This window comes from Lynx canadensis, chromosome C1 (assembly GCF_007474595.2).
Source record: "Lynx canadensis isolate LIC74 chromosome C1, mLynCan4.pri.v2, whole genome shotgun sequence".
NCBI lineage: Eukaryota > Metazoa > Chordata > Mammalia > Carnivora > Felidae > Lynx > Lynx canadensis.
In genome coordinates, this window is record NC_044310.1 from 190,576,594 (window position 1) to 190,590,189 (window position 13,596).

Genomic DNA, 13,596 nt, shown 5'->3' on the forward strand with positions numbered 1-13,596 from the left:
TTTCTCAAAAGCCATAAATAAACATATAGAAGAAAAAAAGCCAGAGAAGCTTTTAGTCTTTCCCTAAAATGGTGTTCACAAACTTCTAGGAAGAACACCTTTTCTTTAATTTATACTTTAATTCAGTGGAACTTTATCAGACTGAAATTAACCAAACCCCAGAGAGACCTGGAAACATAAATGATTATCAAATGTTATGGATTCTAAATAGGAAATTCTGGAAAACAAAGATGAAGGCTAATAATTTATGTTCAGTATTTAGCTATGACATTCCCATGGGGGGGAAAAAAGGACAGCTAGTTTGAATCAAATAATGGGATTTGTTTCTCAGATAATAGTATGAGTTAAAAGAAATAACTTATAATAGGTTTATTAAATTAAGCAATAAGGTTTCATTTCTTTGAAATCATCTATTGTCAAAATTTTTGTAGCTAACTTCATTTACAATGAAATTAAATTAAATGAAGAAACTTAAATTTCTTTTAAGTTTGACATGGGTTTTCTCCATTTTGGTAGGAGTTGAAAATACTGGGTCAGTGGATCTGGCTATGATCAGCCTCTTAATCCTGTTTTAATTATGGGTTCTTTGCTACTTCTGATTTTATAGTTGTTATTTGGTGACTGACATTCAGACATCCACAGCAATTTTTACAATATGCAGTTTTACATAAGGGTCCCTCAAAGTGACCCTAAGATGAGAGTTCCTAGACATAATTACAGACAGGAAGAACTACCGACCTAGAATGAGTTGAAAGGTTTCCAGGCCTATCTTATTTTCAAATTTTCCAGTTAAACACTGTGGCCCAATCTCACATTTCTGCCAGCTGGAGAGGGACGCAGGAGGGGCACCTGCAGAGGTTATCCTGTGGACAGCACTTTTCTGTTCTCACTCCTGTATATTTGAAAACATCAGGGGCCAAATATGATTAACCTTATGCTTCTCCCTGGATACTTGAACCCCAAGTGTGGCTGTTACAGCCATGTATCTGTATTTTTTTGTTGTTGTTTTTTGCGAATAGTTGTGCTCGTGGCCAAGTGTCATTTGGCAAAGAGCACACAAATATTTGTTATGCATTATTGTTTTTGTTTGAGTTCAAAAACTGATTGCCACTGAGTTATACTACCCAAAGAAGCAAGCCTGAGGCATGAATTGGACAAAGTGAAATGTAATTTAGTGATACTCATTATAAATCACATTTCCCTAACTTTAAGATAATATTTTTTCAGTGCTCTGTATCCAGTTGACAATCTTGATCAATAACACTGCTTCCATGTGAAAGATGTGTTTTAAATTATACAAGCCAAATATTGTCCTCAAATGTGAGCATATTTCTACACCAAGATTTGTTTCTTCATCTGCAAAATGAAGTTATTGGGATCACATGATCTCTGAGGCGTTTTCTGGTACCGAAGTTCCCGTACGTAATATCCAGCCTCTTTAATGAATACATTCTGCTGAATTTCCAAACACTTATGGGGCGTTTCAAGTGGCATGACTCCACCTCGCCAAAGGGTCCTCTTAGTTGATGATCAGCAAATTTGACTCCCAAGAACCGTTTCTCAATCCCGAGGACGTGGTGGTGGTGGCCCGTTATAGAGAGAAGAGACCAGCCTGCTAGAGGTCCAGTCATCTTGTTGCGTCAGTGCTTGGCCATTTGTGTGTAAACACTAATCTGCTTTCTCCCCTTCACTCTTTCCATGTGCACTTCAACAGAAAGGAGAGCCTGACTGCTACCCACTCTCCCTGGAAACAACTGAGCAACTCACCTTCGAGATCCCACTGAATGATTCAGGTTCTGCTGGTCTTGGCGTGAGCTTGAAAGGGAACAAATCTCGAGAAACTGGAACAGACTTGGGGATTTTTATCAAATCCATCATCCACGGAGGTGCTGCTTTTAAGGTCGGTAGGAATGATGTTTGCACGTCCATGTAAAGGCACTTGAGATGTGGCTATTTGTTTGGGAACTGGATAGAGAGGGCGTCTGAAGACATGAGACCACGAGGCTCTCCTGCAGGTGCAGCAAGTGTATGTGTGAATAGATCTGGGCAACAACTGTCTGTTCATATTCTCTCTGGGGTTAGTTTTATATCCTGGACATCGTTCTCTAAAGCCATCATGATTAATATTCTTTCTCCCATTTCTTTTATTACCATTAGGATTCCTCTGAATGTGTTACCTGACAGAGTTAGGTGACCTAAAATACACAATCATAAAAACAACACTAAAAACAAGTCAACAGGAAGGCAGCAAATAAGGAAATTGTTCTTGCAAGAAGGAAAGCTCAGTGGAACCTCAGCATGATTGTAGTATAAATTAAAGGGCATTGATCACATTATATACACTTGAAGATGGCCAGGGTGCCAGGAATGCATGTTGGCCTTTGAACTTGGAAAAGCTTCCAGATTTGCAGAAAAAAAAAAAGGAAAGGAAAGAACATGATCCTTCCTTTCCCCATTGCGGGAGCAGTGTGATCATTGCTATTAACATAGTGTAATAGTTAACTACATTGCCTGGGTTCAAACACAGCTTCATCATCATGTCCTCCAATTCGCACATCACTGGTAGCCATGTGGGAATGTGGGCAAGGAGCGTGACTTGCCGGGCTCCCCTTTCTTCATATCTGGAGCGGGACTATGGGCAATACCTAATTCAGCGATTCTAAGGATTAGATTAACACACACTGTGATTGCAGGGGTGAAGTGGTTATTGAGTGGGGGAAACATGTTTGTGCTTATCACCAGCTGTCCTCCCCACCACCATCATCTCATACCATGCCATGAGGCTTCTTGAGTTTGAATCCTGCCCGGACTACTCTCACCCTCTGTCAATGTGGGCAAGCTACTTGTCTCAGTATGCCTCAGTGTCCTCATTTGTAAAAGGAGTAAAACTAATAGACCCTACCTCCTGGTGCTCTTAGAAGGACCAAGAGAGTTATTGTATGCATACTGCCTAGCACAGTGCCCATGATAAACTTTCAACAAATGTTAGCCATTTAAAAATTATCTTGATGTTAGTAACATGATCTTCCCTAAATAAAAGCCAAGAAGATCTATGCAAAGTTTCCAGGAGCATATCTAGTCCTAGAATCCTGGCTTTGGTGAAGCATTTGTCTTTTCTTACTTCTCATCCCACTTTTGTTTCAGACCTAGACACTGAGCTAATGCTGTTTTCCTTGGGAAATAAATTCACTGTGGGTAGACAACTTTTTAATGTACTCTTTGGATCAGTAGGGGTTTTTTTTGCATAATAAATAATGACAGAATTTCAGTAACATACATCAATAAGTAACATACATCAACAACATACATCAATTTGTGCCCCTCATAGCTCTGCAGGACAGCTGGATGGGCTTTGATTCAGATTCAGACTGGTACATCTCTGTCACAGGTCTGAGTGGGCTCCTCGTATTTCAGTTCTTGGGCCAGCAGGCTAGGGGGAGCATATTCTTCTAATGCTCTGAGGCGTCAGAGAGCCAGCAGCAAAGAGTGAAGCCTTTGAAATTCTGGGCACTGATCCGGCAGTTACTCCACTCACACACATACACACGATGTGCACACATGTGCCTCTGACCAAAGCAGTAATAGAGGTGAATCCAAGGTCAAGGGGTAGAGAAACACAGTCCACCCATGGTGAGGCTGTGGCAAAGACGTGAGTACAGAGAAAGGTGAAAAATTGGGGTCAGTCGTTCAGTCTATCACACTCTCCAATCTGGCTCAGATATGCAGATCCAGGAGCAAAAGGAAAATAACGGTAATATTAACAACAGCAGCAGTTCCCATTCATTGTGCTTAGTGCTTAATATGTGCTGGATACATATATTCTTCCTATTTACCCCGAGTTATTAGCATGCCATTCCATCATAGGGAAACTGCAGTGGTTAGTGACTCTCCCATGGCCACATACCCAGGAATTGCTTAAACTAAGATTGGAACTCAGGCAGTCTGACTTCAGATCCTGTGCTATGTTACAGTGCAGTGAAGCCTCCTTCAGCTCTTCCATCCATATTCCTAGAGATCAAGGGCCATCGCCGTGGGGTTGTCTGGTGTCATGCTTGTCATCCTTAGCCAAGCCATCTAAACATGTGCTGTGTTTAAAGAATAAGTCTTGGTCATGTTTGTGGATACGAGATTGATATTCTTCTTCTTATACCTAATGACAGTTCTATTTGCAGAATCTATTCCAAGTAAAATTGGAACTGAAATGAATTTTTGGAAATTAAAAGCAAACATCTTAGCTCTTTTATGGGCAATAACTTAAGCTCAAGCAGATACTGGAGAGCAGGTTTAATATGTATATCCATGTTTGCGTAAGTGAGCATCTCCTTACCTAAGCAGTTTCTAACAGTCCTGTTTCTTGCAGAAAGATTTCACTTTCCATTTATGTAAATTTCTTTCCTGACACTGGTCTGCTGAGTCAGACAATCACACCACTAAAAACCACTGGACAGCATATTTATAGCTGATTTTAAACAGTAAGAGGCATCAATCATGAATTTAGCCTTATTGTGAATGTTTAGTATCCATTTGTCTTGTTTACTTTTTGCAGTGTAAAGGGTAGAGGACTAAGCTTTGCTCACAAGACATCTGCTTAACCAGAAAAAGAGGGAGAAAGTATTTTTCTATCTTCTTCTGCTCTTCCAATAATCCACTGTTATTCCTCAGAAAATTGCCACCTGTTCTGTGATTCAGGATTGTCTTACAAAAATTGTTTTGAGACTTTGTTCCTGTCCCTGTTCAGAAGATACAAATGTAACAGACTGCAGTGTCCCTGGGGCAAAGGGGAGATAAGCATGGGGAACATCCACTTTAGCATCTGGCCCCAGGTTTTTACCTGAAATCAACAAAATAATCTTTCTGCCAGAGCACAATCTTTTTCTCCTGGCCCTTCATACCACTAATTGGTTCTCAAGGTGTTTTTCCCTTTAGGGAAGGTGGATTTTTGAAAACTAAACTACTTTGAAAAGTATGACCGAATTCTTCCTGTGGATTCTGTATGCTGTATTCTCCTGGGGGTTTCCGTTGGTGTAAACAAAGATAGGCTACTTCTTGCCAGATGCAAAACCACAGAACGACTGTGACTGTAATTGAGGGCCTCCCTCTTTTTTCTTTCTTTTTTTCCTTTTTTAACTTACCTCTCAGGCTACTGATTTCTATCATCTCCTCTCTTATTTGAGGAAGTAAATGTCTTTGGAGATGTAAATCTCTGTTGGAAAATAAGAGTATCTGGCTACTTTAGGATTCTCTCTTGGAAGTGAATTTCTGTCACTCTAAGGGCACACTGAACAATATTTTAACTCTATTCAGAGTTACTCAAATGCTTAATCTCATTAATATTTAAATTCCAGTCTGCATATCAAGAAGTAAATCCTAGAAACTCTTCTTCTCCACTTGTGTCAGGACACAGCATTTGCTTCAGGCCAGGGAGTCCTTTGTGGACCCTTCTGAAGCATCACTTTTAGCTGTGCCTTTCACCATACAAAGTGACCATTGACCTTCATAGCCACATACGACTGAGTATTAACGCTAATATGCTTCAACAATAACAGACATTGCCTATTTGTAGTTTCCTTGTAGTGTCTGTCCTTCTTACTGGGCATTTGTCCCTGAAGTACAGTGTAATTGCTTCCAGAACCAAAATATACTGCGTATAAGTTTATGAGTTAACTTCTTATGAACCATGAACTGAGCGGAATTATGATGTTCATGACGATGCTTTTCTAAAATTTTAGTCTTGTGATTGGAATTTATAGTGAATGTGATGGTATAGTTACTGGTAAGTGAAAAGAAAGGAGTAATGTCTTTGTTGCAGTTAGAAAAAAAGGTACCTTGAGAAAAATACTCTCCTTTCTCCAAATCCACATAAAAAAACTAGCTTTTCCTTTCCTCCAGTAAAGCACACATAAAGTCTTGATAATCAGTTTGAAGACATTCAGTATTCTCATCCTCATTTGCTAAACATTCTGAGATCAGTGGCTTTCTTTCGCTTTGCTCTTCATGAACTATATTAACTGAATTTTTAAGGAGAAAATGCTTTTTTTGCAACTATTGATTATAGTAATTTAAGTTGCTTATTTCTCTTATTTTTCTACCTTAAAAATGAATTGCTTTTAGGAAAAATAGATGACTAGGATAGTGATATTTTAAAACAATCAAGATAGAATATTAGTATGCTGTAGTAAGAATAAAATTCTCATGGAATCTATTGTATTAATTCTGAATGACATTTTTTTATTTAAATATATAGACTTTGAGAGTAGAATATGTCCTATGGAACCTTGAAATAATAAGGTAAAAATTGAAATTTAAAGGCAGTTTTTGCTAAGGGAAAAAATGTCACATATCAGATTATTTAAGGTCTCTTAAATAGGGAGAATGAATATAAGAATACCTGTTATTCTCTAGAAAATTAATTAGCCAGGTTTGTGCTTAATAAATACTACTTGATGATGATGAAATTAAATGAAAGAAAAATGCCTGACATAGCTAATTGCAAATGCATGCACTCAGAATATGAAATAGACATAATTTAAGTAATTTGATTCTGGCGTGCTTAGGAAATTTGGAATGCTCCCTCTGAGAAATGCAGAATTTCATGATCTACACTGTTTAGTATGAGGTATAAGAAAAATTTTTTTTTTGCTAATACAAGCAACCCCCCTATTTTAAAAGGACTAAAATATTAATTTTTAGAGAGAATATACACAGTTGTAGAATTTCCAGGAACACAGTGCTTGTTCCTCAATCTTCACGTTTCTTCGTAATATGGAACATTTAACAGCATCCAAGCTACTCAACAGGAGGCCACTAGAAGTTCCCAGCATGAGTCACTTCCAACTCCATCTCTATTGGTATCTATAAATCATGTGGTGGATCTATAATTAATGAATTCAAAGGAAGATAAAAGGGACAGCTTTTGAAAGAACACTAATGTTAAATGGTTGCTGCAACTACCCATTTTTCTCAAAATTGATCATGTTTTCTGCTGGTGGAAAACCATAACAATCATGACCAGGAGCCGTGTCCTCTAAGTTTTTACCTCCAACCAGAGGACCCTACACTCCAAGGATGTCAGTAGCTCCACTGCAAATCCTCCACTGTTAGAAGCCGAACTTGGGCGTTTCAGCCTGACCACAAAAATATGCTACATTTTATAAACAACTTCTTAGCTTTTGCAGGAGCTTTGCCTGGAAAAATTCATAATTGCTATATGCCCAATAAGAATTTTACCTCAAAAAAGGAAATTATTAACTGAAACATGAGAAAAATAGTTATCAATTATGTAATGCAAATTATTTTCACCAATTTCCTTTTATTACAAAAGCCAAAACTGTTGGCATATGTTAATGCAGGTACTCAGGCTCATCATTTATGGGTTTTCTCCAGTAGCCAGTATTTTGTAAAGATGTACTAGGATATTATTATTTTTTTTTTTAATTTTTTTTTTTCAACGTTTATTTATTTTCGGGACAGAGAGAGACAGAGCATGAACAGGGGAGGGGCAGAGAGAGAGGGAGACACAGAATCGGAAACAGGCTCCAGGCTCCGAGCCATCAGCCCAGAGCCCGACGCGGGGCTCGAACTCCCGGACCGCGAGATCGTGACCTGGCTGAAGTCGGACGCTTAACCGACTGCGCCACCCAGGCGCCCCAAAGGATATTATTTTTTAAAATCTCACAATGCCAGCATCAGTCATTGCTTTTCTTGCTGATCCTTATCACTTACACATTTTTGTTTCATGCATGGAAATTCAAATAAGAAAAATCCATACCATGCCAGATAAAATTCTGGAAACCTACATCATTTTGAAGTGTATTTTGAACCCCATGATTGTCTCTGTGAGCTTTAAAAAAACTTGTAAGAATTGGTAGTCCTAATCAAAAAGGAAATTGCAGTCAGGACTCCTGGGTGGCTCAGTTGGTTGACCATGTGACTGTTGGTTTTCGGCTCGGTCCATGACCTCAAGGTTCAAGAGTTCGAGCCCTGCATCCAGGGGTGGGGTGGGGGGAGTACACGGTCATGGTGGAGCCTGCTTGGGATTTTCTCTCTCTCCCTCTCTCTGCCCCTCTTCTCTCTCTCTCTCTCTCTCTCTCTCTCTTTCTCTCTCTCTCTCTCTCTCAAAATAAATAAACTTAAAAAAAAAGGAAATTACAATCTACAAAAGTTGATATACCGTGATGATGATCTTTGACTCTGAAAATAGTACCTTTCACCTATAAAGCTATTTTCACCTTCATTATGGGCATTATATATATCTATATATATCTATGTATATAATATAATATGTATATATATTATATATACATATATATGTATATATAATATGTATATATATACATAGATATATATAATATATTCATATATATATATTCATATTCATTCATAATGTGGTCCAAGCTTTTTTATTGACATTTTGCCTTGGACCCATTCTTCTAGTGACCAGACTTTAAGCAATTTTAGCACAAATAAGAGCAGAGTTCATTTTTAAAAAATTAAATAAGAATGATTTTCAATGAGTTGAAAAGGCCTCAGATTCTAGTCTGGTTAGGCATTCATGCAGCATCTTCTTAATTCATATAAAACACATATGCCTTAATAAGCTTTTTATTATCCAGTTTTCCAGGCCAAAGTAAACCAAAAACAGAGAATCAGGAAGGAGATAGGAATATATGGAGAGGAAATGACAGGAAGCAGAAGTGTCAGATAAGCACAAAATACTGTTACTGCATAGTAGGCCACTGGATATTTGTGATCACTCTGTGTCAGTGCTTCTCAAACTTTCTTGCTGAGGAAATTATAAGGCTCAGTAATGACCATAGTAGAGTCTATAAGTTGCGATATATTCATGCCCCATATTTTCCATTGGGAATTTGAAATGAAAGAATTATAATACATTTGCAAGTCCTATATCAGGATGTTTTGGTTATGTATGTTCCGATGCTTTGAACAGTTATCTTTGGCAAAAACGGTTTCAAATGCCACAAACAAGTAATAGTATGTTGCTGAGACTCTGACAGTTTGCTGCCTAATGGCAGAGTGAGGCTCTTAAAACAATTATTGAATTAAATGAATAAATTTAAATTGTACAGCAGTTGAGGAAGTGGCTATTGGGCCAGTACACAGAAAGTAATCAGGCTTCACTTTGAGAAGTCTAAAAGTCTGTGTACATGTGAACATGTGCTAGCATTTTCAGGCCAGCCTGCGTTCATGAATCTCTCATAGTTCCAGTGTGTGAATAAGCCATTTGCTCATTGTAGGTGAAACCTCCCCCAGGTCCGGAGCCCCTGAATGAAAGATCTTACAAGTGACTCAATTTAGCAAGCGCTTCTTGAACATCTGTAGTGAGTTCTGCAATATATAGTACTGGAGATGGGAAACTTAAAACAACTCATTCCGTAATCCGGGAAGCTGGTGACATAATAAGTTAAATATATAAGCAAATATATATCGAACATGATAAAGGTATGGTAGATGAGTATTACAGGATCATGAGTATTGAGATGTGGTCAATCACCATGGTCAACTTCTTGACCCTGGAAAATTTAGAGCTCTTATTTGGGAAGAATTGGCTCTGTTTGTATTGGTTGAAATGGTGTTTGGACTGATGATGTAAAACACTGATGAATGTAGGTAGGCACTCTTCAAGACAAGAGCTTACATGCTTGTAATCTTGGAAACTTTCTTTATTCCCCTTCTTTGTTTTAAAAACTGTACTTTAAAAAATCTTGATTTATTCTTTTGCTTTCATTGCTATTGTTTTTAAACGAAGTCAAATGATTTCAATCTGGAATGCAAGGGGGTTTTTTAGGTACGGTTTTTTTTTTTTGTTTTTCCCCAGAAATATGGTAGGCAGATGTTGTCATGGAATGATTTTAGGGCCTTGTGAAGGATTTGTTCAGCATAGTCCTTCCCCTCAATCAGGTGTCATCTGGCCTGGAGTCCCACCACACCCCAGGGAAATCCTGCTCTGCAGTCTGAAGCCAGGCTTTGGGCTTTGGGTTCTGAGTGTTGATAATATCCCAGAAGGTTTTACTGAGGGCCTCCTTAGAAACATGCAGAGGCAGGAGCCGACATCTGGTCGTGATTAATCCTCTCAACACCCTGGCCTAATGCGGACTGGCCTTGGGCTGCAGCCAGCTACTCCTAAGAAAGCCAGCCCACTCCCTCATGCCTGTCTCACGTTTTGCAGAGGCTAGTTCTTCGCTTGGCTTTCTTACTTTACTCTCCCCTCTGTGTCCATTAGAACCTTAGAAGGAAAGGGGCCTTACAAAAATTGGCCCAAAGAGGTGGATTAAGCCATACCATGTCACCAGTAATCATGGTAGAGATAGTACCCAGGCACCACAGTACGACAGATGCTGAAATACGAGGTCACTAGACCCCCTGGAAATCTTAGATGTACTTCAGTGGACACATGAAACATACTACAAAGTACCTGACGGCCCACATTACAAAGAATTATCTGGTCTAAATATGTAGCCGTGGAGCAAAATAGTTGGAAATGTGGCCTTCAGAGTGACCCAGTCCTGGTTCAGACCTGCTTTAGAAATGTGACTTGCAACAATGCATTTAACTGACCTAATTCTTGGTTTCTTTTTTATAAAATGAGGGCAACAGTCCCCAATGTATAGGATTGTTGTAAGCCTTAAATTGTCTACTGTACATGATAGGTTTAGCACAATGACTACACAAAAAAGCTCATTAAATAATTATTGTCATTAATAACTGTAGTGTCTTTAATCACCTCTGGAACTTTGATATTAGAAGCAATATACCATAACAGGTACATGCCTGAGGAGACTTAGCCATGCCAATAACCTTTGACAAATCACTTATTATATTTGAGCCTCCATTTCTATATCTCTTAAATAGTAGAAAGTAGTATTTCTACCATGAAGTTGTTGTGAGAAAAAAATGAGAGAGCATATACAAAATATTTGCACAAGAACTGGCCTATATTAGGTGCTCACTAAAAGGGGGATGTCGTACTCAAACATCCTGTCTCCTTGTTCACTCATCCTGTTGTGTTAGAACCAAGTTACTGCCGAGGAGATCTGAAGCAGTCCCAGGACATGGACAAAACCTAGTCTTGTACCAGTTTTTATTTGTCCTAAAGTATTGTAAGGAAGTTACATTTTATCTTGACACTGCTCTCCTTCCTTTTTTTTTCTTCCTCTTTTGGGAATTTCCTTTACTCCCTCCTGGCTTGAGGATAGATAGAGTTGGTTATGGTGGGGGGGGGGGGGGGGTAAAGAGTATAGTTGCCAGAGGTGAAGAGTCTTGTTAGTTAGGTGTCTGATGACAGTAAAACAGGAAGGAAAGTGTCTTAGTCTGTTTGGGCTGCTTTAGCAGACTATCACAACCTGAGTGACTTATTGAAAACAGAATTTATTTCTCCCAGTTCTGGAGACTGAAGTCTAAGATCAAGATGCCCCCAGATTCAGTATCTGGTGAGAACCCACTTCAGGTTGATAGATGGCCGTCTGCCTGCTGTACCTCACACAGCAGAGGGGGTGAGAGTTCTCTGTCAGGCTATTTCATATGGGCACTAACCCCATTCAGGAGGGTTTCATCCTAATAACCTCACGTTATATTTGGAAGAGGGGTGGGGGACAAGGGACACAAACATTTAGTCTATAGCAGAAAAGGATTTTTTTTCTTTAATAAATGCAAGCATGACCCAGATTACAATGAAATAAATATTCTAAAATTACTGAGTCATATCCCTGGATAGTTGAATTCACTTATATAAAATCATTTGATGAGAGGTAGCATTCTCATGTCTAAGTATTTACTTAAACACAATATTGATAGAAAAAGATAAAACCTAAAAAAGTGCTTTTCTTGGTCAAAACTATTCCAAAGCATCCCAAGGGCATGCACAATTGTGAAGGATATTTAGTGAGTTTGAGTTAGATGTATTTAAGGAGTTTTCCATTGAACCACTTTCATTTTAGATCAAGACCGCACTTGGGGATGCATGTATATTCATAGAGGTAGAGACACGAGCAAATTTTTGTCTCCTGCTTCTACTTTTTGTCCTTGTCCTGCCATTGCCCAGCACACACTCACCAGTCCCCATATCTTCTGCCATCTGACTCTGGATTTTGTATAGGATTCTCCTCTGGAAGACATCTGGTGGCATATTGTATTCTCTGGTTTTGAGAGTTTTTTTCTTGAAGCATTATTTCTTTTGGAACTAGTCATTGTCACCTATGAAGCAGAGAGGACGCTTAGGAAATCGGGAATGCTGAGAAGCCAGGATTTGGGCTCTTCTGCTCTAGCTCTGACCCAAACTAAGCCAAGCAAGTCCTAACCCATGGGGAAGTCCTTCTCTTAAGAGGAGTTCAATAAATGGTTTCTCATCATCTTTGGGCATCACATTATTTATCTGTAAACAGAAGAGGTTGGACAAGATGACCTCTAAGGACCTTTCCAGCTCTAAATTCTGTGATTATATTCTAAATGTTAGGACAACATGGCACTTACTGGGATCACCACTAATGAAATTACCCATCATTTATCTTAGATAGAGAAAGCACACACCAAGAGCAACAGACCCAGCCAAGCCTGAAAATGAGAGTGTGTGGATTTTTATCATGCCCATAGCTCTCCAGTGATGCTTGTGATAAATGTGGATGTCTTCTAAAAAAAAAAAAAAAAAAAAAAAATCCCAGCTGCCCTGGGGTGACCTAACCTGCCTTTTTGTTTTGGACTGAATATAGCAAACATGCTCTCCTTCAATGCAGTTCTGTATGCTTGAGACTTGGATTGTAGCTGAAAATGAAAGTTTGTGCTTAGTACCTGTTGGTGAGAGATTATTTTACAAAGAAAAAAAAGGCTTTACGTCTCCTTCTCTCTGTTTACCCCTTCACTCAGACCTTGCCTCGTACTTCACAGACAAGGTTCATAGGAGTTACCAGGTGGAGTCTCACTCAGATTTTATTTCCTCCACTCTAGAGATACCCATAAAGTTTCAATCCTTATCTTTCTTCATGTTGTAGAGGACGAGGTGTCCTGCCAAGACTAAGCCTCTACAAATCCAACACCTAGTAGACCTCATTTCCTGTTGACAGAGCTGGGATCTTGGTCTAATTCCTCTATTTCCTCCTCCTCTTTAAAAATCATTCATCCAATTTTTAGTGACCCTCCCATCTCCTCAAGCTTCAACCCAATAGCCTTCCTTCCACTAAATGCCAAAATAGGACCAAAGGATTTCTCGTGTTATGTCTTACTTCACATGACTAAACCATTATGGTTGTTTTTGTTTTACCCTGTTTCGTGTAACCTTAACCTCATTTTTTATGTGCCTCCCTCAAAATTAGATAACAGAAATGAAGAGATTTCTTTCTTGTTTGGCCTTTCCTGTAAATCTCATTTCCAGATTTGCTCCAAATTAGGGTAAAGGTTAAGTGGAATGGGAAAACAAGAGGAAGGGAGGGGCCGTTACGCTGAGGCAGTCCACTCAGACATTGTACAGCTCTGATTGTATGCCCTTCTCGATCAATCCTGGTGCCCCGCCATCTCTGTTTCTTCATTCCGGAGCATGTGCTCCTTTGAGTGGCCTCCATGATCCTGCACGGTCAGCGCCCTCTCTAG

At 39.1% G+C, this 13,596-nt stretch overlaps 1 protein-coding gene across 1 annotated transcript in view; it reads left to right on the top strand.

Moving 5' to 3' along the window:
* PARD3B (par-3 family cell polarity regulator beta) overlaps positions 1 to 13,596 on the top strand; it is a 1,010,919-nt gene that overhangs the window by 591,524 nt on the left and 405,799 nt on the right. Inside the window, exon 11 of the mRNA XM_030325489.1 lies at positions 1,715 to 1,900. Within this exon, the coding sequence (XP_030181349.1) occupies positions 1,715 to 1,900 (186 nt within the window). The remainder of the gene's footprint in view (positions 1 to 1,714; positions 1,901 to 13,596) is intronic.